The following is a 25,011-nucleotide window of genomic DNA, read 5'->3' as shown; positions in this document are numbered from 1 at the left end:
TAATAATAATAATAATAATAATAATAAATATGGGGTAAGATTACCAAAATACCCTTACCTATAACAGTCAAACTACCGTTGATTGACGCCGGGGGGTAAATGTGCGACATAACAACAACGTTGGGGGGGGATTGCAATTATTTCGTTAGAGGGGGTTAGAGTGCCAATTGGCCTAAACCCCAGGGGGTAAAATTGCAGTTTACTCTTTCTTTTATTTCTGTTGTCTATGGGACTTGAACTCAAGACCTCCCTCTCCCAATGTGTTTAAAGGCTTTGCCTTTGCCAATGGACCACCACCCCATTGGTAAACCTTTATCTTCTGAAATCATATTATGCAATATGATGCACGCATATATTATGTTTCTTCATTTTTTTTGGTGTGTTCAATTTTGCACTATGCGTCAATTTTGCACTATGCGACCACAGACTCTTTCTACATCCTTTCTTGTTGCTTCTCCAACTCTTTTTAAAAAATCCGTCTTTTTTTCTTGTGAACATGTGAATGATTTGACAACTACGAAATATTCAAGATATATTCCATCAACAAGTTAACACATGTGCTTGTATATTACTTATCCAACTTCAAAGAATTGCTCGGGTGCCACTCCCTTTATGATGTCGTTGACAGTAACTGAACAAGAACATGCATGTCATTGTTGGAACCCGCAACACCAAAGAATACATGTTGGGTCTTTAGATCATGTGACATCACTGCCTCTAGTATTAACGTCAAGTGTGGATGATCAACTTGCACGTATCCATATATGGCAATACCACAATTTAACAAAATACTAACAAAACAATCATTAACAAAAATGTTCTCAAAAACCAATTGCGCTTTATTTAGCCATCAAGGGTTTGTTTGGTTAAGCTTAATGATCAAGACATCCGAAAAGAATGCGACAATGAGACGATAAAGATACATCTTATTTTTAACGCAAATGTGACATGTACAACATAAATCTAAACATATCTTGTGTGAAAAGATGAGGTTGGATGTTCTATCAAATCAGATAATTTAACAACACTATTATAACATAAACATTCAATTATCGAAGAATACACATTATAGTTTAAAGTGAAGAAGCATACGTTTTTCCATTCATCAAGTTTTTAAGCCAAATTGTCGTTCATGTTATAAAAAGCTATATTAATTAGGTATAATTTAAGAAAATATATAGCTTGTTTTTTACTTGTAACCAACCGTTTCTCTTTTTGTTTCTTGTCATGTTCCCCGTTGAAAAAGATATCTACCGTAGCAGGGGTGAGGAGTCCATTCGCCTTCTATCATAGTTTTGTTGGACTTGTGTTTTGCTGCTTAAATTGATCGATTATATATATGAATTCTTGGTGTTTCATTCACTGCCTTAAAAGTTAGGTCAAAATGTAATTCATTGTTGGGGATTTCAATTAGGGGCGGCAATTCTTGACACGACCCGTCAACCGGATCCGCACCCGACACGAAAAAAACTAGTTTGGGTCGACTAACACAACCCGTTTAAAAAACAGGTCGGGTTCGGGTTGACCCGTATTAAAAACGGGACGGGTACAGGTTGACCCGTATAAAAAACGGGTTGACCCATTAACCCATTTAACAATTTAGAAAAAAAAATCTTTCATATTTTTTTGTTTTTTTCCGTTTCTATTTTACATGGTTAGTTATGATAATGTTAATTTTGATACATTATATTATTTATTTGTCACACTCATACTCATTATTAAATATAACCGATAATCCACTTAAAACCCAATAACTTGTTTATAACTCATCAACTTATATGACTCATCATTAAACATGTTATCGATAACTCGCTTAAAACCCAATAACATGTTTATAAACCTATAGCTCTGATACCAATCTGTCACACCCGCTAGAATCAGAGTTGGGGTGATCTGTCTGGTATCTTCATTGCACAGCGGAAACACATAAAGCTAAGGCTTCTAAGAAATGAATGCCCACTAAATACTCGAATCCCATGGTTCTCCTATTCCAACCGTGCCATAATTTTGAAAATGTAACCTGAGAAAGAAACATGCAAAAAATCAACATAAAGTTGGCGAGTTCATAATTGTTGAAAAAGATTTGATATAAATCTTTTTGGATAACCTGTTTTTAAAATGTTGTCTGAGAAAACGAAATAAAAATCATTTTCCTCGGCATGTTATATGAAACTTTGTATTTGTGAAACTTTGTATGTGTAAAGCGTTATGAAACTTTGTATTTGTGAAATTTTGTGTTTAGGTTTTTGTATATTGTTTCTCAAAATCAAGTTATTATTCAGGTTGCTTTAAGTCTTTTTATTTTGTGTTTGGGTTTTTGTATATTATTTCTCAAAATCAAGTTATTAGGGTTTGAATATGGAGGATTATATTCTTGTTGTCTCATGTTCCGATTATCATAATTTCTTCTTAAAGGTTATAGTTAGGGTTTGATCGGATTGTTTTATAGGTTACATATGCATCTGCTTTGATTCTTGCTAGTTTTTTTATAAATAGCTTTCCTTGAGATTTCTAAACACTTGGTTAAATACAGAGAGGTTACAATACCGGCGACGTTTTACCGGCGACATGTCGCCGCTAAAAGTCAATAGCGGCGACAAAGTTGGTCAATACCGGCGACATGTGTCGCCGCTAAAGATGCCCTATTCTTGTAGTGTCAGAGAGTGGAAGGTAGAGCACGGCAAAACATACCCTACTGCTGACGAGGAGAAGAGGAGATTCGAAACGTTTCAGCAACATCTCCGTGAAATAGAGGCTCATAATTCGGGTCCAGACGTAGCGTATTATACAAAGGGGTTGAACCCATTTTCTGAGCAGTTCAAGCTAGGATTTCTCATGCACGAGAGCGTTGATGACGGTTTGTATGACAGTGAGAGGGACGAAGAGGATGTCATCCGCCAAAGTAAGTATTATTACCCATTCAAGCCCAATGATCATTAACTACAAGATTCAGTAATGGTAATTAATGTCTCTTTGTGTATGTATGTTAGGTGATGACCAAAAAAGATGATGTTGCAGTGCCTGACACCTGAAGTATTTTCAAGTATGCATCGTCGTCTTCTTTATGGCTAATAAACTCCCTCCCGGCTGCGGCCCTCTGTTGTGTGATGAACTAAGTTAGAAATAATAATAAATACATGTAAGCAAATCTATCAAAGAAATTAAACAGTTGTTTGTGAATGTGGTGGTTTCTAGTGAAAATGGCTACAGGCACATGTTTCTATATATTGTCTTATTTTATTAATCCTTCATATGTATATGTATGGTTTTGCATTCACCAGAATAGTGAAGTATTGAGTTCTTAGGAATTCACAATACATAATAAAATGAGACCTGGATCGGGTGTTTAGAATATGTTTCCCTGAAATGTTTATATATGGATCAGTTAGCATGGTTAAAAGAAGAAATAACCATCACATCTTTTGATTGCAGTATTCTAACCCCAAATGTTTGAATAAAAGCGATTTTTTAAGATAAAGCACAACTTTAACCCTAGTTGACGTCAATCATTATTCCAACCATGAGTCTGATACCTGCTTGAAAAAGTGCTTGCTCTGGTTCCTTCCAACCCAAAAAGCATAAGCTTTTGAGTGGGGCATTAAGAATGCACTTGTGTCATGGTTTAACCGGTGAGGTTGCTGATGACGCGGTATAGGTAAACAGAAGCGTAGACGAGTGCCTAACAATAAAACGAAGTTAAAAATGCTAGATTTAGTTGGCCCATCTTAACCCATCTTAAAAATTTAAAATACCCATATAAACCCAAAATGGAATGGATGGGCTTGTTTTGCCACATAACCACAAACGGCTCTTTTACTATTTGTCTTTTTTTTTCGTTGTTGGGTTTCTAATATGAAATCCTAATTCGTTGTTATGATGATGAAATCAACTATGTTTGAGGCTGTGATGAATGTGTAAGTGTGATTCTAAACCCTAAATCGGTGGTTGGTATGCGAATGTTTGTGTTACGAGGCTATGTTGAATGTGTGGATGTGATTTAGATCAGGTAAAAGGCCTCGCCTTGACGTGGCAGCTAAAAAGGTTGGCAGGTGCTCACTTGCAATCTCCATTGCAGCCATGTTGGTCTGACCCCGTTACACATTGACACTGTTTTATACTAATGATCAACTCTATATGATTTCTCTTGGGGAAGGAGTAGTGTTTTACACATGTTAAAACATGACGTACAAGTGCTAAAGCTTTGGTTGTTGTTTCACTTGGGCCTTTCTACATGTATAGAGACCTGTTATGAGCTGATGTGTTTGTGGATCCTTTGATGTTCGTGTTTCAGTTGTTTGTGGTATATCCTTTGCGTCATTGCTGCTTTTGATGTCATTTGTATTGAAAACTCAAATAAAACATGTTTTTGGTTTCAGTCTTGGATTCACAAGTTACAATTTTAGAACTGTTCGTTGTTGTTCCTAAAGGCTATTATGCTTGTGGTAAACGGCATTGCCTGGCGTGTCATAAACGAGGACGACAAGTCTGATATTTTCCTAAACCAAAGTATATTATGATATGCTTGTCACACCACAATCGATGGCGCAAACATCGGAGTGAGACGAAGATAGATTACTCATCACACATAACACTAAAATTTGCGACCAATATTTAAATAATGAATTTCATTTTATTACTATAAGAATTCAAGTACAACATAAAAAGGAAATACAATTACAACAACTTGAAATAAAAGAATTACATCATGGATTTAGAGTCTAAATGTGTTTCTAGGCTTTCTATTATGTTCCATGCATCCTTAATATCATCATAACATGTAACATGTTAAAAATAAAGTGTCAATGCAAAGTATTGGCGAGTACACAAGATTTGTATAAATATAGCATAAGTATAAAAGCATTTTCTCGAATCCACATGACAATTTGTAAACAAGGTAACTAGCATGCATCGCAATATGTCAAATCCAAGTGTCCACTAGTATTTAGCATCCCTCGCCACAAAAGTGGCGAGACGGTTTAAGAATGAATAAAGACTTAACAAGACCCCGACGAGAGGCATGCTACTCCTATAGCGCTATATATGTTAAGTTGGGGCATAGCAAAGTTAATGACATAAAGCATGTATAATCTAGCATGAACCTAAGTAAACAAGTAGCATGTATATATGATTGAGAATATAAAACATGTTTAAGTGTGTGATAGTGGAGTTTGTATATTAGCATGTTACAACCCAATGTGTTTTAAAAGTAAAACGGGTCAAGTGTACTCACAAATTTTCTAGGTCTTCCGATCATCCAAGTATCGACGAGGTTAATGAGATTAGGAGGTTGAATGTGTTCGGATTGAAGTTTAAGGAATAATTAGAGTCGGGATTAGGAATTTAAAATACACAAAGTATGTATGAAAGAAAGTAATCATCTAGACGTAGTACTCGTTCTTGACACTATGAAAACCCATAGGGGTTTAGAATGATTTCATGGGTTTAATACCCATTAGAATCGTAACTAGGAACTAAGCACTTAGGTGATGTAACTTAGTAACTTGACGAATAACCATTTGGTCATCATCAAGGGTTCGGTTGTTATATGTATCATATGTATTTTATATGTTTTATATAGTATATTATATGATTAGTCTAACAAGTTCAACAAGGATTATCATAGAAGTCATGCATAGAGGTAGGAAGGTTACCTTCCTTTTAAAACCTCTGTCTTAGATTCACCAATACACAAGTTGTCACAAGGACAACAAGGATGGTCATGAACAATATGGAAATGAAACATACATATTAACTAAGAGAAATCATCAAGTGAGGCGTGGATTGTAAGTAGGATAGCCCAAGCTTTCCAAATATGGAAATGAAACATACATGTTTAAGTTTTTTAGCGTTTGACAGACGAATGGTATATATCAAATATGGCGTTTGGGTTTTTGTGTGTTTTAATGGAAGGTCTGAGATGTTGTATATATAGGATGTTTTTTGGCCGTTTTTTTAGGCGGGATTTTATTATAATTGATTTTGGCGTTTTATATCTAATGACGTTTTTTAGATTATGATAGTGTGAGCTATTGTAGGTTAAGGTGGTAATTTTAATGGCGTTTTATTTCATTAGATGGCGTTTTGTGTAGAGAAGTCAAAAGACGTTTTTACCCTTAATGAAGCGCGCCACAGCAATAAAAGTTATGTTATTTACGAAAACGCCACCGCGTCATCTAGTCCATAGATTGTTTTAATCTGACGATCCATAATCGTTCTCTCCGTTCTCACACTTTTCACCGTTTTCTCTAAATCCTGACCCTATATATATAAGGGAGGGTTTAAATGAGAACGCTAAATATCGCGAGAACAGTGAGAACGAATGAAAAAACCACGAGAACTTGGTCAAAAACAATTCAAATTCAAAATTTCTTTTTACACTTATCATTATTATTCGAATACAATGTTAGGAATTAAATTCACACGTTTAAATTTTCGTGAATTCGTAAATAAAGAAAATTTACACACGTGTAAGTTTGCCATTTACACATGTGTAAATTTGTTGTATTTACACATGTGTAAAAAATCTAGTAAGAGTGATTTTGAGAGAAGAAATGAATTATTTGATGTTGTAAATTCTTTTTTGGATGTTGTATTTTTATTACAATGAGGTTTGTATTAAAAAAAAAAATCAGTTTTGATTAGTTTTTTCATTCGTTCTCACGGTTCTCGCAATATTAAGTGTACTTAAGATAACCCTCCCCTAGGGGTAATATCAAATAAAAAGTTTATTTTGCCTAAGTAGGATGAGAAGAAATCTTAACCATTCATTTTTTAAATCAATGGTTAAGATGAAAGTGTAGGAGAAAGGAGGAGCGCAAGGGTATCTTGGAAAAATCCTATTTATGGACTTTCTCTCTCCACATGCAAGACACATGCATATTCCACCCCCGTTTTTTAAACGTTCATAACTTTTTTATACGACATTATTTTTTCATAATAATTTCACCGTAAAATCGAGCGTCTTTTTATCTTTAATTTGAGTACCATATTGCTATATAAAATATGAATACTAAAAAAAACCCACTAAAATATGTTGTATTTCTATGTTGTATAACATTTTTTTGTGCTGGATTTTTGTGCTAAATCTTTTGTGCTGAATTTTTTTGTTTTAACTTTTTTTTCTCAAATTTTTGTGCTGGATTTTCTTGTACTACATTTTTTGCTGAATTTTTTTGGGCTATATTTTTTTGTACTACATTTTTTGTGTTATATTTTTTTGTAGATTTTTTGTGCTAAATTTTTTGTACTAGATTTTTTTTGTTGTATTTTTTAAAAACAAAATGGGTGGCACATGTCATTTTTACTCCTATTTATAAGGACCAAAATGCCCTTCATTCCTACTTATTAGGAGTGCCACATGTCATCATCACAATCCTTCTTAGGCTACTTAGGCAAAATCCACTTTTTAGTGGATCCTTCCCCCTCCCCTATATATATATATATATATATATATATATATATATAGGGGGCTGCCAGAATGAAAACCACTCCGCGTTGTAAGAATCGCGAGAACTACACCCCACGGAGCGCCGTTCGCCATGATTTTTTTTTACAAGTAGATGTGTGTATTATAAACACAGCCGTAAAAAATCATGGCGAACGGCGCTCCGTGGGGTGTAGTTTTTTACACCACAAGTTTGGTGTTTTTTAAATTTTTTTCTTTTTTCTTTTTTTTTCACCAAACTTGTGGTGTAAAAAACTACACCCCACGGAGCGCCGTTCGCCATGATTTTTTACGGCTGTGTTTATAATATACACATCTACTTGTAAAAAAAAAATCATGACGAACGGCGCTCCGTGGGGTGTAGTTCTCGAGGTTCTTACAACTCGAGGTGGTTTTCATTCTAGCGGCTCCCTGTATATATATATATATGTATATATATATATATATATATATATATATATATAGGGTAAGGTTAATGCGAGAACCACCTTTATTGCGAGAACCGCGAGAACCAATGTGAACACAACCAAAAATAGCTAAAAAAACCTAAAAAAACCCTAAAACCTAAAACCCCCCCCCCCCAAGCTAAATGCTAAAAACTAAAACCTCCAAAAAAACCTACCCCCCCCCCAAACCTAAACCCCCCTCCCCCACCCCCAAAAACCTACCCCCCCCCCCCCCAACCCCAAGCTAAAATGCTAAAAAAATAAACCCCCAAAAAACCTAAAAACATCAAAAAAAATTCTAAAAAAATCAAAAAAACGCACAAATTTTTTTTAATACTTTTTAAGTTAAAATCGCTACTTTTAGTAGCAAAAAAAAATTAATTTTTTTTTGCTACTAAAAGTAGCGATTTTTTATATAAAAAAAATTAAAAAAATATTTTTTTTTGTGTTTTTAGCTATTTTTAGGTATTTTTGGTTGTGTTCACATTGGTTCCCGCGGTTCTCGCAATAAAGGGTGGTTCCTAACGGATCTTTGTCCTATATATATATATATATATATATATATATATATATATATATATATATATATATATATAGGGAAGGGTTATCTTGAGAACGCTAAATATTGCGAGAACCGTGAGAACGAATGAAAAAACCAATCAAAACTGGTTTTTTTTAATACAAACCTCATTGTAATAAAAATACAACATCAAAAAAGAATTTACAACATCAAATAATTCATTTCTCCTCTCAAAATCACTCTTACTAGACTTTTTACACATGTGTACATATAACAAATTTACACATGTGAAAATGGCAAACTTACATATGTGTAAATTTTCTTTATTTACGAATTCACGAAAATTTAAAAGTGTAAATTTATTTCTAACATTGTATTCGAATAATAATGATAAGTGCAAAAAGAAATTTTGAATTTGGATTGTTTTTGACCAAGTTCTTGTGATTTTTTCATTCGCTCTCACGGTTCTCGCGATATTTAGCATTCTCATTTAAACCCTCCCATATATATATATATATAGGGTAAGGTTCATGCGAGAACCACCTTTATTGCGAGAACCACGAGAACGAATGTGAACACAACCTAAAAAAAAAACCTAACCCCCACATGTGTAAATGAGAAAACTTACACATGTGTAAATTTTCAATATTTACGCATACATGTAAATTTAAACATGTTAATTAAAACATTGTATTCAAATAATTATGATAAGTGTAAAAAGATATTTTGAATTTGAAATGTTTTTTACCAAGTTTTTTGTGGTTTTTCATTCATTCTCACGGTTCTCACAATATTTAGCGTTCTCCTTTAAACTTTCCTCTAATATATATATATATATATATATATATATATATATATATATATATATAATCTCGTTTATTACACAAGTTGAATAAATATAATTTTATATATTAAATACTAAAAAGGTTAAATCTTTAAGAATCTCATGTATTGTACGGGTTGAACAAATGTAATATCATATACCAAATAATAAAAAAGTTATATCTTAAAAAAACTAATAGATATACTCGATATGCGATAGATAAGATGATTGCGGAGATGGTTCTTGAAAAGAAGATACGTTATTTAAAAGCACATCAGCAGCCATTCAAACATTTGTTTGAATGATAAAATTTTAGTATGAATTCTGACAATATATATATAGAGGAAGGTTAAGGTACATTACGGCTTAATGTACGATAGATAATTACGCACGTTCATTTTAAAATCACGCACGTTATAACTCAAAAATCCAAAATCACGCATGTTGAAACACAATAATCACGCATATTGAAAACATTTATCACGCATGTTATATAAAAAATTACGCACGTTGTTGTACGTGAAGTACGTTAAGCCGTAATGTACGATATACTTTTTCTATAGATATATATATATATATATATATATATATATATATATATATATATATATATATATATAATCTCGTTTATTACACAAGTTGAATAAATATAATTTTATATACCAAATAATAAAAAAGTTATATCTTAAAAAGAACTAATAGATATACTCGATATGCGATAGATAAGATGATTGCGGAGATGGTTCTTGAAAAGAAGATGCGTTATTTAAAAGCACATCAGCAGCCATTTCAATGATAAAATTTTAGTATGAATTCTGACAATTTGATTTATATATTATGTAATAAAATCGATATAATAATTTTTTTAATAATGAAAATAAAAATAAATAATATATTAATACACACTTCGGTTTTCTTGATTAATAATTTGTTTAATTCAAAATTATCTTAAATAAATGACATTCATTGGATAAATAATTTTGAAATCCGATGAAGATTTCAAAATGTTATATTATCTACTATACGAATTGTTTAAATTTATATTAAATTCAATTGTATAATTATCTTTAGTTAAAACTATCTATTATAATTAAGCATGAGAGAAAGGCGAGAAAACTAAAAATTAGATGTCTCCAAGGAATGATAGAGGACATTTTATTAATATAGTATAGATTGGTATATGTGAAACTTGAAATAAGGTGGTTTATATAACCTTATAACCATCATTACATCTAGCATGCCAATTCTTACATGGTTCTTATAGTTCTCTATAAATTAATTATGTATTAAACATGCTCCTAACCTAAGTTAAACTAGATATGTGATATCATGGAGAGTTTAAATATAAAGAAAACTAACAAATGGCATTAATAGTGTAATTAGGTAAACAAGCATTACTTTTTTATTCAAAACTTTAACATACAACATATTTGCACCTAATAACAAGTGAAGGAAAAAAAATCACAACTTGCAATTTTGACCAATTTGAGTCAACTTTTGTCTCAAAACTCTTCTCATTACCTTATTTGTTGCTGTCCTAGGAAGTGATGCAATGGGCACCACATCAGAAACCTAAACAACACAAAAGTCAAACTTGAAGGTCAAACTTAAAAGTCAAACATGGGAATTCATAGGATGTCAAAGTTTCTCCATATACTCGAATCAATCAACTAAATAGTTCCAAGATGACAAAATGATACCTTAAACAGAGGATTGAGATTCTTTTGCAAAGCTTTATTCAATGACTGCTTCAAACTATTTAATTCGGGTGTCGAATCATTGGCATCTTTGAAAACAACCACAATCACCAACTTTTCTGGCCCACCGCCAGCTGGCGTAAGCCCTATTGCTGCGGTCTCAAGGATTCTGTCATCAACCGAGTTGCATACGCGTTCAATCTCAACCGAACTTACCTGCACCACCCATAGATGATCTTAAAACAGTTCTACATGTGGCAAATGTGGATGTTGGTTCACGGGTCAAAAAAGATAAACCTTTTAAACGGGTTGGGTCAACCATAGCACTTTTTGTCCAATATTTCAAGTTTTTATTAAGAATTAGTGTGGTGATCAAAACCATACCTTAATACCGCCAAGATTCATGGTATCATCTGCCCGACCATGGGCACGATAGTATCCTCTAATCGTGCGCTCAAATACATCTCCGTGCCTTCTTAAAATCTACGACGAAAACATTCAACGTAAAGGGTCAAAAAAGATTCGAGTTGAAATGGTTCACTTTTTTAGATGGGTCAAAACATGCTGGATCGGGGTCGGTTGACCAGCAAATAATTTTATTTTCCAGTTTTTATGAATAAACAATAAGAAAAGTATGATTACAAAAACTATAGTATTATAATAGTAACAAAAAAAAAAATAATTCAACAAGTTAAGGAGATTGTATGCATTACAAATAAACTTTCTTTCAACATGTTCGACCCATTTAACCCGTACCCCTTTTTTGCTTTTTTGCCGGCATTTGAGATAGAAACACAACCTAAGTATAGTGACTTGATACTAACCTTCCCATTCCAAGAAGGCATGCCTTTGAAGTAGACATCATAGTGGTTAGCATTTAGTAGTGTGCTTGACGCTCCAAACATAAGGGGGTTAAGAGCCAATTCACCAACTCCAGCTACATTTGCGGGCTACAACAACGATATGACACCAAATGGCAAATAGATTAAGGGGCCGTTTGGCAACATCTGAATGGTTAAGTGCTGAACCAGTAAGAGGTCTGAACCATTAAGTGCTGAACCAGTAAGAGGTCAGAACCATTAAGAGCCTATATAATGCTTAACCGTTCAAAGGCAAATGTCTGACCAATTCAGATTAGAGGTCTTAACCATTCAGACTCTGTATAAATCTTAACCATTCAGAGGCAAATGTCTGAACCATTCAGACATCTGCTCGTGAAACAAACAGTCTGAACTATTAAATGTTGAACCAGTAAGAGGTCTGAACCATTAAGAGCCTCATTAAGAGGTAAACAAACAGCCCCTTAATAAATTAACTTTTTGAATAAAGAATTGTGTGTGGATAGATTGTGCGTACTATAGGGATTCCATCTGTGCCGAGAATAAACAGACTAGATCCCAAACTTGGTGTGCTGAAAGCAGACAAGCATTGAGGCTGCAGTAATGATCCTGTAATAAAACCGCCACCGATCTCTGTGCCCCCACAATACTCGATAATCGGTTTGTATCGAGCTCTTCCCATCAACCAAAGGTATTCATCCACATTAGAGGCCTCACCAGTTGATCCAAAGCACCTACAAAATTCAAACGCGTTTGGGGAAAACGGGTTGTCTTAGCGTGAGTCAAAATAGACAGGGTTCGGCCGCAATACTCACCGGATGGTTGACCAGTCAAACCCAGCTGTACAATTCTTTGTTCTCCATGCCCTCACAATACTTGGGATCACTCCCAACATTGTTACTTTCGCATCCTGAAAAGTTTTAGCATAAACGTTGAAAGAAAACGAATCCGAAAAGAGAAAAAATATACCAACACAAGTTAAGAAAACAACCTGAACAAACTTGGCAAAGCCAGTAGTGAGGGGGGACCCATTATATAATGCAATTGAAGCCCCGTTTAGCAACGATGCGTAAACTAGCCACGGGCCCATCATCCATCCAAGATTAGTAGGCCATGCGACCACGTCACCTTTGCGGATGTCCATGTGGCACCAACCATCCGCACCTGCTTTGAACGGTGTTGCAAGGGTCCAAGGAATTGCCTTTGGTTCCCCTGTGTTACATTCATATATTTAATAATATCGATATCGATTCTTGAATAATTTAATCTATTAAATTAATGCTTATACTTCCTACCTGTAGTTCCTGAAGAAAAGAGGATATTCGAGAAAGCTTCAACCGATCGTTCCACTGCAACAAACTCCACATTCCTGTACAACATAAACAAAATTCATCGATTGTTTCCAATAAGAGAGTATTTTTTTTTTTTTTAAAAAAGGATAAAGCATAGTAACATACTTGTAACTTTTAGCTTGTTCTAGAAAATCAAGCCAAGAAATATCACCGTCACGCAATTTCATACTAAAACTCGAGCCTCTTGTAGGAATAACAATTGCTAGAGGCGATCCAGCATCAACAACTCGGCTGCACAATGAACCATTTTACCCGTACGTGAGAATCCTGTTTTCTTTTTATTAAATACTAGGTTATAACCCCGTGTATTACACGGGTTAAATAAATCTATACTATATAATAAAAGAAACCATTTTCGCGACACTTGTCATCATATTAGGCTATATCTTATTATATAGTATAGATTATTAATTAAATTTTGTTTTCTTTTATAGATAGTTAATCAATTATATATGTGGTTTGTTTTTTAATATATTTATATCCTAAATAATAAAACAATATATCTTTAAAAACCTCCTTTATTGCATGGTTTGAATAAATTTAATTATATATATATATATTAAATAATAAAAAGTTATATCTATAAGAACCATATGTATTGTACTGGTTGAATAAATGTAATTTTGTATATCAAATAAAAAAATATATATCTTTAAAACCATGTGTATTACACGGGTTGAATAAATGTAATATTGTTTACCAAATAATCAAAAAGTTATATCTTAAAAAACACTCGTGTATTACACGGGTTGAATAAATGTAATATTGTTTACCAAATAATAAGAAAACTATATTTAAAAAAAAAAAACTAATGGATATACTCGGTACGCCATATATATGGTGATTACGGAGATGGTTATTGAAAAGAATATATAGTGGTCAAACATGTTATTCAAGAAGCAAATAAGTAGCTATTTGAGTGATAAAATATAAAATAGGTTATATTAAAAAAAAACTCGTAATAAATCAATTATATTTAAAAAAACTAATGGATATACTCGGTACGCCATAGATATGGTGATTACGGAGATGATTATTGAAAAGAATATACAGTGGTCAAACATGTTATTCAAGAAACAAATAAGCAGCTATTTGAGTGATAAAATATAAAATACATTATATTTTAAAAAACCCGTAATAAATCTAATTTTATATATAAAGTAATATTAAAAGTTATATACAATTTGTTTAAAAATTATATAATAAAATCAATATAATAATTTTTTTTAATAATGAAAAAAAAATAATATATTATCACAAAGTTTGGTTTTGTTGATTAAACTAAATAATATTTAGTAGAAGAGTTATCTATAATTAATTAAAATAGATTAAACTAAATAATAATTATCCATAAGAGATTAAACTAAATAATAATTATCTATAAGACATGGCCTAATATGATGACAAGTGTCCCGAAAATGGTTTCTTTTATTATATAGTATAGACTAGTGGGAAACCCGCAAGTTGCAGCGGAGTCGATAATTTACAGCGTTGTACTCGTTTTCCGTTTGTTTATCAATTGGCTCGGTTTTTGTTAGGTTCTGAATTACTTAAAAGAATTAGTAATAACATGAGTTATGCTCATTTTTTTGCTCTATTTTTTTCTAAATACCAAAATTGTCATATATACAAAAATTATTAAATACCAAAAATGCCCCTAATAGGTGTCTTAAAATTAAGTGAAATGCCAATTGTCCTAAATAGTTTGGTTATAAGGTAATATAGATAATTAAAAGAACAACACCTGTATAAGGGAATGCTTCTGTCACCTCTAATGATCAAATCCTGAGAAAAAGTTTTACTAATGAAATGACATAGCAAAAGCATATGAAAATATAATCCCAATTACTTATAAAACAAAAATAAATAAAAAAATACCTGAGTAAAAATTGCTTTTGCTTTTGATAGTACAAGTCTCGTTGAAATCTCACTTGCAGCAAAACTATCCGCAATGGATACAACCACATAGCCTGATAAAACGATTGCCAGATATATCACCACCGATTTAACATCCATTGGCATATCAATCGCGACCGCAGATCCTTTTTCCAATCCCAGTTTTTCAAGAGCATACGCAACCAACCTAAACAAAATCCAAAATAATCTCATGAATTAACGTTTATCTAACAACATAAAATCGTTATTCTACCTTTTATTGACAAAGGTAGAACTTGAGCATACCAAACCTCTGAGCGCAATTTCTCGAATGTCATTTTGTTGACTGGCGATTCATCGTCTCCTTCATCGCGCCATATCACCGCTATGTCACTCGATTTTCTCTTGCTATTTAAGTTTAAACAATTTCCAGCCGGATTTACGTAAGCTCCAGGAAGCCATTGACCTCCTGGATGCAGTAATTGGCTTTCTTGAGATGGATCATCGACTAATATGCGGTTTGGAGGCACGGAAAACGATACACTCATTTCATCCAATATTGTTTTCCAAAACACCTGTCATTAACTCATAATCATGCTTAATCATACAACAACTAATATCCCGAATCAAAAAAAAAAAAAAAAAATATACCTCTAGATTTGAGACTGAATATTCATGAAAAGCTTGGTAGCTTGAAACCGGATCTTTATAACTGGGACCCAATAATTTATTTCCTTGTCTCTCTAGTAAACTACCTATGTTTGTTGATTTTGCATCTTCCCTATCATGCCAATAAATAATTAACAATATGAGCATAAACAGATAATCCGTTAGCGAACTATATGTCAAGCAAGCTTAATCATTTAGCTACAAAAACTAATTTTACTAGATTAATCGGCAAAAATGGTGGACATTGAACACCAGCTTTGATACGGAGCTGATCCAAGAGTTCGCATGCTCTTACTTTGACCCACTAGACAAAGAAAAACAAGGCAAAAAAAGGCCTGAACGCAAAAAGAAAAAAAAAAAAAGCACAACTTGAGCTACGACTCTACGAGTTGAGTTACAGGGCCCACAAGTAGGGGATGGAAGATTTCCCCTAATTTAAGCCATTTCTAAACCATTCATATTTCTAGTATAAAACGTGTAAATCACTGATTACATTAATTTGTTGATGACCTTCTGGTGCATTGGCAGCCCCATGACCTTCCAAAGTTGAGGTCATGGGTGGGTTGAGCCAGGGGTTTTACCAAAGTGGGTCTTCGGACAATGAGTTTCCTCTGGAATGGTGGCAGGGCGGGTATGCGTTTGCGGGCATGGGTGACCATTTTCCATTGGGTTTACCTAGGTGATCTGGCTTTTGTTGATCGTTAAAAGAAAGAAAGAAAACTGATTGCACTAATTTACGCGTTCATCCATGTCTTTAATTTCAATAACTAATAAGTAATTACAAATTTCCAATTTCAAAGATTCAGCAATACTTGCTGTATTTATTATTCCATAACTAGTGTTTAATGCATTCAGTAATATACTACTTTTTTTGAGAACTCTCTTAGTTATCTTTTCTTGCTTCCACTCTGCGTCAGTTTCATATCGCAAGCAAACTAAACCATATAATCAACTAGTAAACTATTTGTCACAGGATGACTTTCTCTAGGGGAGGTGACAAAATATCATGCGCGAGCCGGGGATTTTAACAAAGTTGGCCTTCGGGTTCGGGCGGTGGGTTTCCTCTAGAGTCATTGGGCCGGGCTTTGTTGGCAGTGTTGTAAGAACCGTTAGGCGCTAGTTGGGCGGTGAGGTACCGACTAGCGATTAATCGGGATTAATAGAGATTGATCGGAATTAATTGGATTGAGATTTATATATGTAATTTTTAATTATATATATACACACATATATTTATATGTAGTTTTTTAAAGTAGACATATTTTAACACCTCATTGATCCATTTCTTAAAGTAATTAGAAGGAATTTTTAAGATTTGGTCGAAATTTGGCCGGCGTCTGGCCAAAATTTGGCAACAATAGGACCGCCATTGACCGCGCAGCGATTAATCGGCTATTAATCGGTGAACCTCTAATTAGTGATTAATTAGAGACTAGTCGGGATTTTTACGACCATATTTGTTGGACGTTAAAAAAACAACTAGTTGTCAACCAAGCTTAACCAACCTAGATGCAACACTTTTCCTCACTCACCAAACACAAACCTCCAAATCACACTAAACAAACCCCAAAATCTGTCCTCCCCCCTAAAACAAATAAACACCAAAAACACAACAATCAAAGTTAAACAAAAACAGAGCTTACAAATGAGGTAACCAAGCAGGAGGATCAGGTCCAAAATCTACATAACATCCATAATACATCATCTGATGAAAAGAAAAGGGAAGACCCGGATCCAGAATTCGGGTCGAGATTTGGGTCCATGTTTCAGGGGTATTAGACCCGTAAGTCTTGATGATTTCAGTGAGCTTTTCATGAAGTTGAGTGGCGGTTTCCGGTGGAATTCCAAGGTCTACTATGTCCGATATGGAAATGGAATCGAGGGGTTTGTAGGACATTATTGTTGATTATCTGGGTTCTGTAACAAAGTTTTTAAGTTCCGTGATGATGTTTATCGAGGGGTTTGTTTTGTACGACATTGTTGATAAGGGTGACACGTTTTTCTATGATGAGTCATGTGAAGTGAGTGAGATTACCAACTTTGAATATGATAAGATGGTTGGTACCAGGAACCGTAACTATTTTTCGTTTTTATAGATTACAATGGAGCGTCTTTAACTTCGATAATTATAGTTACAGTTTTTTGTTTGAAAAACTCAATACTTTTTTTCGTCCTTTAGCACTAACATGGTTAAAATTTTCAGTTAAATTTATTCACTAAAGGACAATTTAGTCTTTCTACTTAATTATTTATAGTATAAATAAAAGAAAATAAAATCAAATATAAATACATTTTTTCTCTTTCACACTCTCTCTCACACAGACACTTTGAACACTCTCTTCCTCTCCCTCTAAACAAACAGCATCCACCACCAACAAACCTTTGTGCGTAACTGTAACCCCATTACCGGAGAATTTTAAACCAAATGTATGAGCATCACCTTTTTTACACTTTATGTTTTGTTTTGTAACTGGAACAACCAACAACAGAGTACCTTGCTGTGTTGGTTTTGTTGTTTATGAATAAATGGAGGAATCGTTACTGATCAAAAAAACAAACATATTTCCAGTTGAATTTCAGGACAGGCACTTTAAACAACAACACAAATCACTACAAATTTATATATAGCCACACTCCTCTGTAGTCGTGCGTACCCCAACTCACTACCAGCAATACAAATCACTCCCACACGAAGAAAAAGAACAAAATTAATTATAACTTTAATCCTCTCTCTCAGACTTCTGTTAATCTTCACCACCATCATATCTATTGCCGTAACAAGACCACGACAATAAATCTCAACCACAGGCTCCTCATTCGCCATGGCTTCCATCCGTTAAATCACTGCCTATTAATTTTAGAGCTCGTTGATTCACTATAAAACCCAACTCACCACTAAAAATCCCAGATCGGTAACATCGGGTTAGATCCGTGAGGGAGGGAGAGTGAGCAAAAGAGAGTGATATACAAAGAAGCATCTTTTTCAGATCTGAACCATCAACTTCAGATCTAGCCGCATGCGAAAGGATTCAGGTAATGCTCATTGCCAGAAAAAAAAAACATGAAGGAAGGTTGAGAGAGAAAGGAGTGGTGGTGGTCGCATTTCTGGAAAAAACGTGAAGGAAGGTTGAGAGAGAAGGCTGAGGGTGGTTGTTGGAGAGATAGTGGTTGTGGGTGGTCGGTTTATAGTTCTGGTGGCAGTGGTGGCAATGAGAGTGGAGGTAATTTTGTTATGATTTGAAGATTTATGATGTTTAGTGGTGGTGGTGGTGGTGGTGGTTGGTTGAAGAGAGAAAGAGGGAGAGATAGATGGCTGAGAGAAGAGATTTATGGTGTTTTAGGGTTTGGGGAAGATGATTAAATTGGGGAAGATGATGTTATATATATGTTAATTTTTTGGTTTTATTTATTAATGAATATTTTAAATAAAAATATGAAATGACGAGAATACCCTTAAGTGGATAGACATAACTGAAAATTTTAACTTGGTTAGTGTTAAATGACGTAAGGTGTAATGCGTTTTCCAAATAAAGGATTGTGACTATAATTATTGAACTCAAAGGCTATCCATTGCAACCTGCTACAAACATAAAGGACGAAAAGTGTAATTTACCCTTTTTAACCGGTACCAGTATTTACGGGTAAAATACCAGTAAATATCGGTATCAAACCGGTGTATTTGGTATTGGTATCAGTTTTCTCAATTCTTTTTTGTATCGGTATCGGTTTGATACCGAACAGGTACCGTGCTCATCCCTAACACCAGATGTCATTTTCTTTTATTTAGAGTAAAGTGTTAATTTCATCCCTATGGTTTAATCACTCTTGTCACTTTCATCCAAAAAGTTTTTTTCTTGCTACCCTCCTTGTGGTTCAAAAATGTTGCCTTTTTCATCAAGTTTATTAAATCCATTCAAATTTTACCATTTGGTTAAGGGTATTTGTGTCTTTTTACAAACTTTATATTTTTATTCATTTTATACCCCATTTATTGTGACAACTGACACTTTTCGGTAACTTTTTACACTTAAAGTACTCATTTTAGCTACATTTTTATGCATTTTGAACACTCGAACTGCGTATTTCGTGACATACACCTAGAATACTCATGGAATACTTACTTAGGATGCATATGATTCATTTTTATTAAGTACATTTGACACAGTTTAAACAATGCATCGAAACTACTAGAAAAGCACCTAGTAAACTAGTATTCTGACGAAAACGCAGGATCCGCAGAAACCATCTAAACGACATCTTTAGGACTCAGACGAAAGTCCAACATCTAATATACATTAAACCCTAACTGGGAATGCAAGGGTTTGATTTAAAACCTTCCCGAAGTCCGATAAGACTAAAAACTACCCGAAAAGCACTAAAAGTGACAATTTCAACACTTTTCCGCAGAAATTCTGCAGAAATCAGCCATTTAATATTTTTACAACATGTAAAAGTGCAGTTTAACATAGAATTCATATGAGGATACCTTCGGGTACCATCCGAACCAATATCTACATCAATTCACACAAGTTACACAACTTAGCATTCAAATAACAACTAACGGAAACAAAGCGGAACGAATATCCGAACAATATCAGATCTTTTTTTTAGTGACCATCTAGCGTTAGTTGGATCATTATGGACTAGTAATGGTCACTTAACACCTTTTAAACACTTAAACACTTATACATATAAGTTTCCTAAACAACTTCCTAATAAAACTAACACTTTTACCTACGGAAAACAAGTTCACAAAGCAAGGGTACCCCCCCCCCCATTCTCGGCTCATATGTGGGACCCCCTCCCAACTTGTTTCCACAAATATCTTTGATATTTACCTAGCTTGCAAGTTGTTTACCAAGTGGGACAAGTTGGTGAACATGGTGAAAAGTAATAACAACTAGTTACCATAATCTTCTAAGCACTTTCATCTCATTTTCACATTCTTTTTCACACACTTAAGAAACTCTCTCAATATTCATACATTAGCCAAGAACACCATCAAAAATCTTTCACATTTTAACACCTCTTTGATGATCAAGATGGAGCTTGATGATACTTAGGATGATCTAAAGATACTACAAGATGAAGCAAGCATTTCCTTCCATTCCATAGCTTCCAAACATCAAGATCAACAATTTTTCTTTTCTTTGATCATCATATAGATCATCCCTAGCCATTAGTGCTAGAAGTAAGCTTCTAAAATCCCTTTTTCATACTTATTTATGTATTATTTGTTTAAAGAACATGTAATAAACTAAACAATCATACAAAATAATATGAAAATACAAAGAAGCAAAATAAAAATCATGATATAAAAGTTTGTTTATGTTGTGATTTAAAGCTTATTTCTTGCATATTTGATCTAGTATTGATGAATATCATATGAATAACTTGTTAGATGATGTTTAAAAACATGATCTAACAAGTGTACATGAAAGTGTTAAAAGGGTTTTTGTTAAACATAAGGTTTAATGGATGATCATAATATTTGATATTGTTAAAGTATATAAAGTTTTTAACTAAAAATAATGCTTTTACAATATTTGTAAAAAGAAGCATACAAGATGGGTTTTGTATAAAAGTTTGATAAAACTAGAAGTAAAGTATGATTTTTGAACTAGTAAGCATATGTAAAGATCATACCAAAACCCTACATGATTATGAGTTTATCTTGTTAAGATTTTCTTAAAAATCATAAGTTATAAAAACTATTATTTTTGACAAAATCTTTATTAGATTAAAAAGATTTTAAAGAATAGTTTTTATAAAAGCAAAGTTTGATATAAATATATATTTTTGAGAAAATATATATTTAGTTACCTTAACAACTTATGTGCTATATGTCATTTGGTTGTATTAGTTATATGTATGATAACTAAGAACTTGAATACAATGGTACAAATAAACACAATGTACATTTTGACTAAAGTCTTACAAGACTACATGTAAATACGCCTTAAAAACAACTTACGGACATTCCGAGCCTTTGGACACAACTTATGGTCAAAACGGACGACAGGCTAATCTATAAACATATCGCCATTCCGAGGAGTTACTACGACGCTTAGGCGATCTTTCGACGCGAATACATATATATATTACCGTTAAGAAAAGTCGAAATTTTAGAAACTTATAAAAACTTATATGTCTTCTATTTAACTAAAAACTCCATGTATGGTGATTTTTAGAAAATGAAAGATATATTACAAATGGGCTTATTTTTATAAATGGGCTTATACTTACAAATGGGCTTATTTTTATAAATGGGCTTATATTTACAAATGGGCTTATCATCCTAAATGGGCTTAAGATAAATACATGGGCCAAGCCCAATATCAAAAACTCATGGGCTAAGCCCAATACCAAACATATGGGCCAAGGCCCAATAACATTAAGCCCACTAACCTTTAGGTCCAATACTATTAAGCCCAATAACATGAATACATGGGCTAAGCCCAATGTCTGTTGGACTATGTATGCCCAAGATACATATTAAATTGATGTGGCTAGTACGTTATGATCCAAGTCGAGTCATACCCAATAACAAGCTAGACAAACACTTATATTATTTATTTGTGATATGATCAAACAAATAAATATTAACACTTACAATATTTAGAAATTGGTTTTCTAAATAATTACACCTGACAAACTAATAAATTATATGGATAATTTATTTTTGAGAGAATGTTTTATTTTTGTTATTTAATTGGTTAAATAACATTTTAAAAGGTTATGAGATAATGCATAAAGTCTTGTAATATGATATGTTATATTTTATAAATGTTATAAAATATATACAAGACTTATATTTTATAAAAGAATTTGAATTGTTTTTTTATAAAATAAAAGCTAGGCCCCACCCCTTCCATGTTCTTCCCAAAGAAATGTTGGTCCAATAATGATACATGCACTTGCATGTGTTTTCATTGGGTGGTCTTCCCTAAAGGATTTGGCCAATCATATTACATGCACTTGCATGTGTTAGATGCCCTCTCATTGGATGATGTGGGTGGCAACTTTCTCTCTCTTGATTTAGATCTAATTTTGTATGACAAATGATAGAAGGAAGAACTTGTAAGATTAGAGAAACACTCTCTAAATTTTCGGCCATAACATGCTTGATCAAGAGGGTTTTTCAAGTTGAAAAATCTAGTATGAGAACTCTCCAAAATCGGGCCATGTATGGTTGATCAAGTAGGTTTTTTCAAGTTCATAAATCAAGTACAAGAACTCCACAACCTCCTCTCATATTTTCGGCCAAGCATGGTTGTTCATGAGGAATATTAGTGAGTTCATAAGTGTAGAAATCCTAGCTAAACATAAGGTGTTTGTTGGAAGGCTTGGGGTATACAAGCTTGAGGTCTTCTACACTTGAAGGCAACCGTTCAAGAAGCATCATCTTCTTCATATCCATTACTCCATGGAAGGTAGTATTCTAAACACTCTATGGTTGTGTTTTAATTTTGATAACATGCATGTTCGTATATGGATCCGGGATTGGGTTTTACATATAAAATAGGTTTTATATCTTGTAAGTAACATGTTTTAAATAAATTATTTCCGCTGCGTTTTTATTTTATACGGATAAAATAGCTTTGATAAACATGTGAAAAACCCAACAATAGCATCTAGAGCCGCTTATATGAGTGCATGCTTCATAGGATATGAAATTTTCGGGTTTCGGGTTTGGGTAAAACCCTATGGCCGAAATTTTCACCTTGGTTATCCCTTTGTTTTTCAAGATTATAATCTTACATGCATAAATGAATCTTGAAAAATTATTTCATTTGGATGATTATTTTGTTTGGACAAAAACCCACATTTTTCGGTTTTTCATTCTTGGCCGAAAAATTATAGGTTGTAAAAGGGAACCATTTTCCTTCTTGAATTATATATATTTGGATATATATATTTTGGTGTTCATAACCTAGCCATGACCTTGTGTGAATATGTTGAATATTCGTGTTTGTGATTTGTATTTAATTATTTCAAAGGTTGTAATAATTATTATTTTGCTCTTCCATTTGTAAAGTTATGTAATTTATTTATTTTCATTTGGTATGTAAAATAAACAGATTATGTGCATTTTATTTCACTAGAAAAAATGTATTAGGATATTTTTTTTTGTAAAAGAAGATGCACACAAAAATGCGGTTTTGGTTTTGGCTAATTTCGGGCCTAAAGGACTTCATAGTTCTTAACGGGATTTTAGCCCGAAAACCAAAACACATTTTTTAAGTCCAAAGAAGTTTGGAGCTGAATATAAAAGACATTTGGAAGACCAAAGAATGTGGAGAAATCACAACACAAGAAGAAGACTTGAAGCATTTGGATGCGGGATCAAGTGGGAGTTCAACGACACATTATTTGTGTCTATATTCACCCTTAGGAAGGACCTTTTGACAACACTTGTTTCGGCTAACAAGTGTCGTCAAAATAGTTGGCTATGGTTATGCACCTATTGATATGTGTGTTGTACTTGTGTGGTTGTTTTATTTATGATTGTTTAGATGATATTTGGATATGCATGCTTAACAATTAATAATCAACAACAAGCTTAAAATTGGTTCTTAAAAATCATTAAAATTGATTAATAAAAGGTTATTAAAAATTAATGATTTTATAATAAAAAGGGTTTTATTAAAAGAACCTTGAAAATTTGTTTTCACAAAAGTACCAATGATTTGAATGCATGCAAATGTATGGTACATAAAGTTTTCTAAACTAGAAGTTTGAAAAACTCAAAAATCCCTTTTATAAAACAAGTCAAACACCATCCTTTTATACAACACTCGAATCACTTGGGAACTCTTTTGTGGGATAAAGGTCACCTAACCACATTTGAGGGAGCTTGTATATTCGAGGTGGGTTTACCATGTTTGTGGGATAAAGGTCACCTAACCACTTATGTGTATAAACTCACACGTGTGTGTAAGTTGGACGACTTGATTTGGAAACCATGAACTTAGGGTCACCGAAGCATGGCGAACAAAAGGTGTTGATGGGATTAAACATGCCAACTAAACATATAGATGTTTAACCGATCCCATATGGCTAGAAATTGCAAAGAGTTGCAATTATCAAACGTTGACTACCTTGTTAATTAAATAGAGGGATAAAGGTCACCTAACCAATATTTAAATGTAACGTTGGATTCTAGATTTTAATTATTAATTGTCTTTGAGACATAAAAGGGTATTAATAATTAAAATATAATAATATCGAAAATACTAAAATTGAACCTTGTTAAATTTTGTAGATGGCCACTAACAATATTACCCAAACCGTCCGTAACCTATCACTAATTATAATCCTTGAAAAGGATCGTCTCAATCATAAC

General features: G+C 33.2%; 1 protein-coding gene across 1 annotated transcript; it reads right to left on the bottom strand.

Moving 5' to 3' along the window:
- Positions 1-10,576: 10,576 nt before the first annotated feature.
- Positions 10,577-17,723, bottom strand: LOC110917770 (probable acyl-activating enzyme 17, peroxisomal). Its single transcript, XM_022162222.2, has 14 exons — positions 17,309-17,723; positions 15,648-15,777; positions 15,303-15,571; positions 15,000-15,204; positions 14,866-14,906; positions 13,227-13,352; positions 13,065-13,138; positions 12,761-12,981; positions 12,585-12,679; positions 12,287-12,503; positions 11,755-11,880; positions 11,315-11,413; positions 10,934-11,146; positions 10,577-10,805 (listed from the first exon to the last, which is right to left on the bottom strand). Exons 1-14 carry the CDS (start codon positions 17,560-17,562, stop codon positions 10,695-10,697), a joined length of 2,181 nt encoding a protein of 726 aa, XP_022017914.1. The 5' UTR covers positions 17,563-17,723; the 3' UTR covers positions 10,577-10,694.
- Positions 17,724-25,011: the final 7,288 nt, after the last annotated feature.

This window comes from Helianthus annuus, chromosome 2, assembly GCF_002127325.2.
Source record: "Helianthus annuus cultivar XRQ/B chromosome 2, HanXRQr2.0-SUNRISE, whole genome shotgun sequence".
Classification (NCBI taxonomy): Eukaryota; Viridiplantae; Streptophyta; class Magnoliopsida; order Asterales; family Asteraceae; genus Helianthus; species Helianthus annuus.
The sequence above is the reverse complement of the archived record's forward strand: the minus strand, read 5'-3'. Positions and strand labels throughout refer to the sequence as shown.

Excerpts from the sequence above, each read along its gene's own strand:
- LOC110917770 (XM_022162222.2), bottom strand. The coding sequence starts at position 17,562 with ATGTCCTACAAACCCCTCGATTCCATTTCCATATCGGACATAGTAGAC. Across the intron at positions 15,205-15,302 it reads AAATTGCGCTCAGAGGTTTG|GTTGGTTGCGTATGCTCTTG; the intron begins GTATGCTCAAGT and ends GATTTTGTTTAG. Across the intron at positions 14,907-14,999 it reads CAAAAGCAATTTTTACTCAG|GATTTGATCATTAGAGGTGA; the intron begins GTATTTTTTTAT and ends ACTTTTTCTCAG.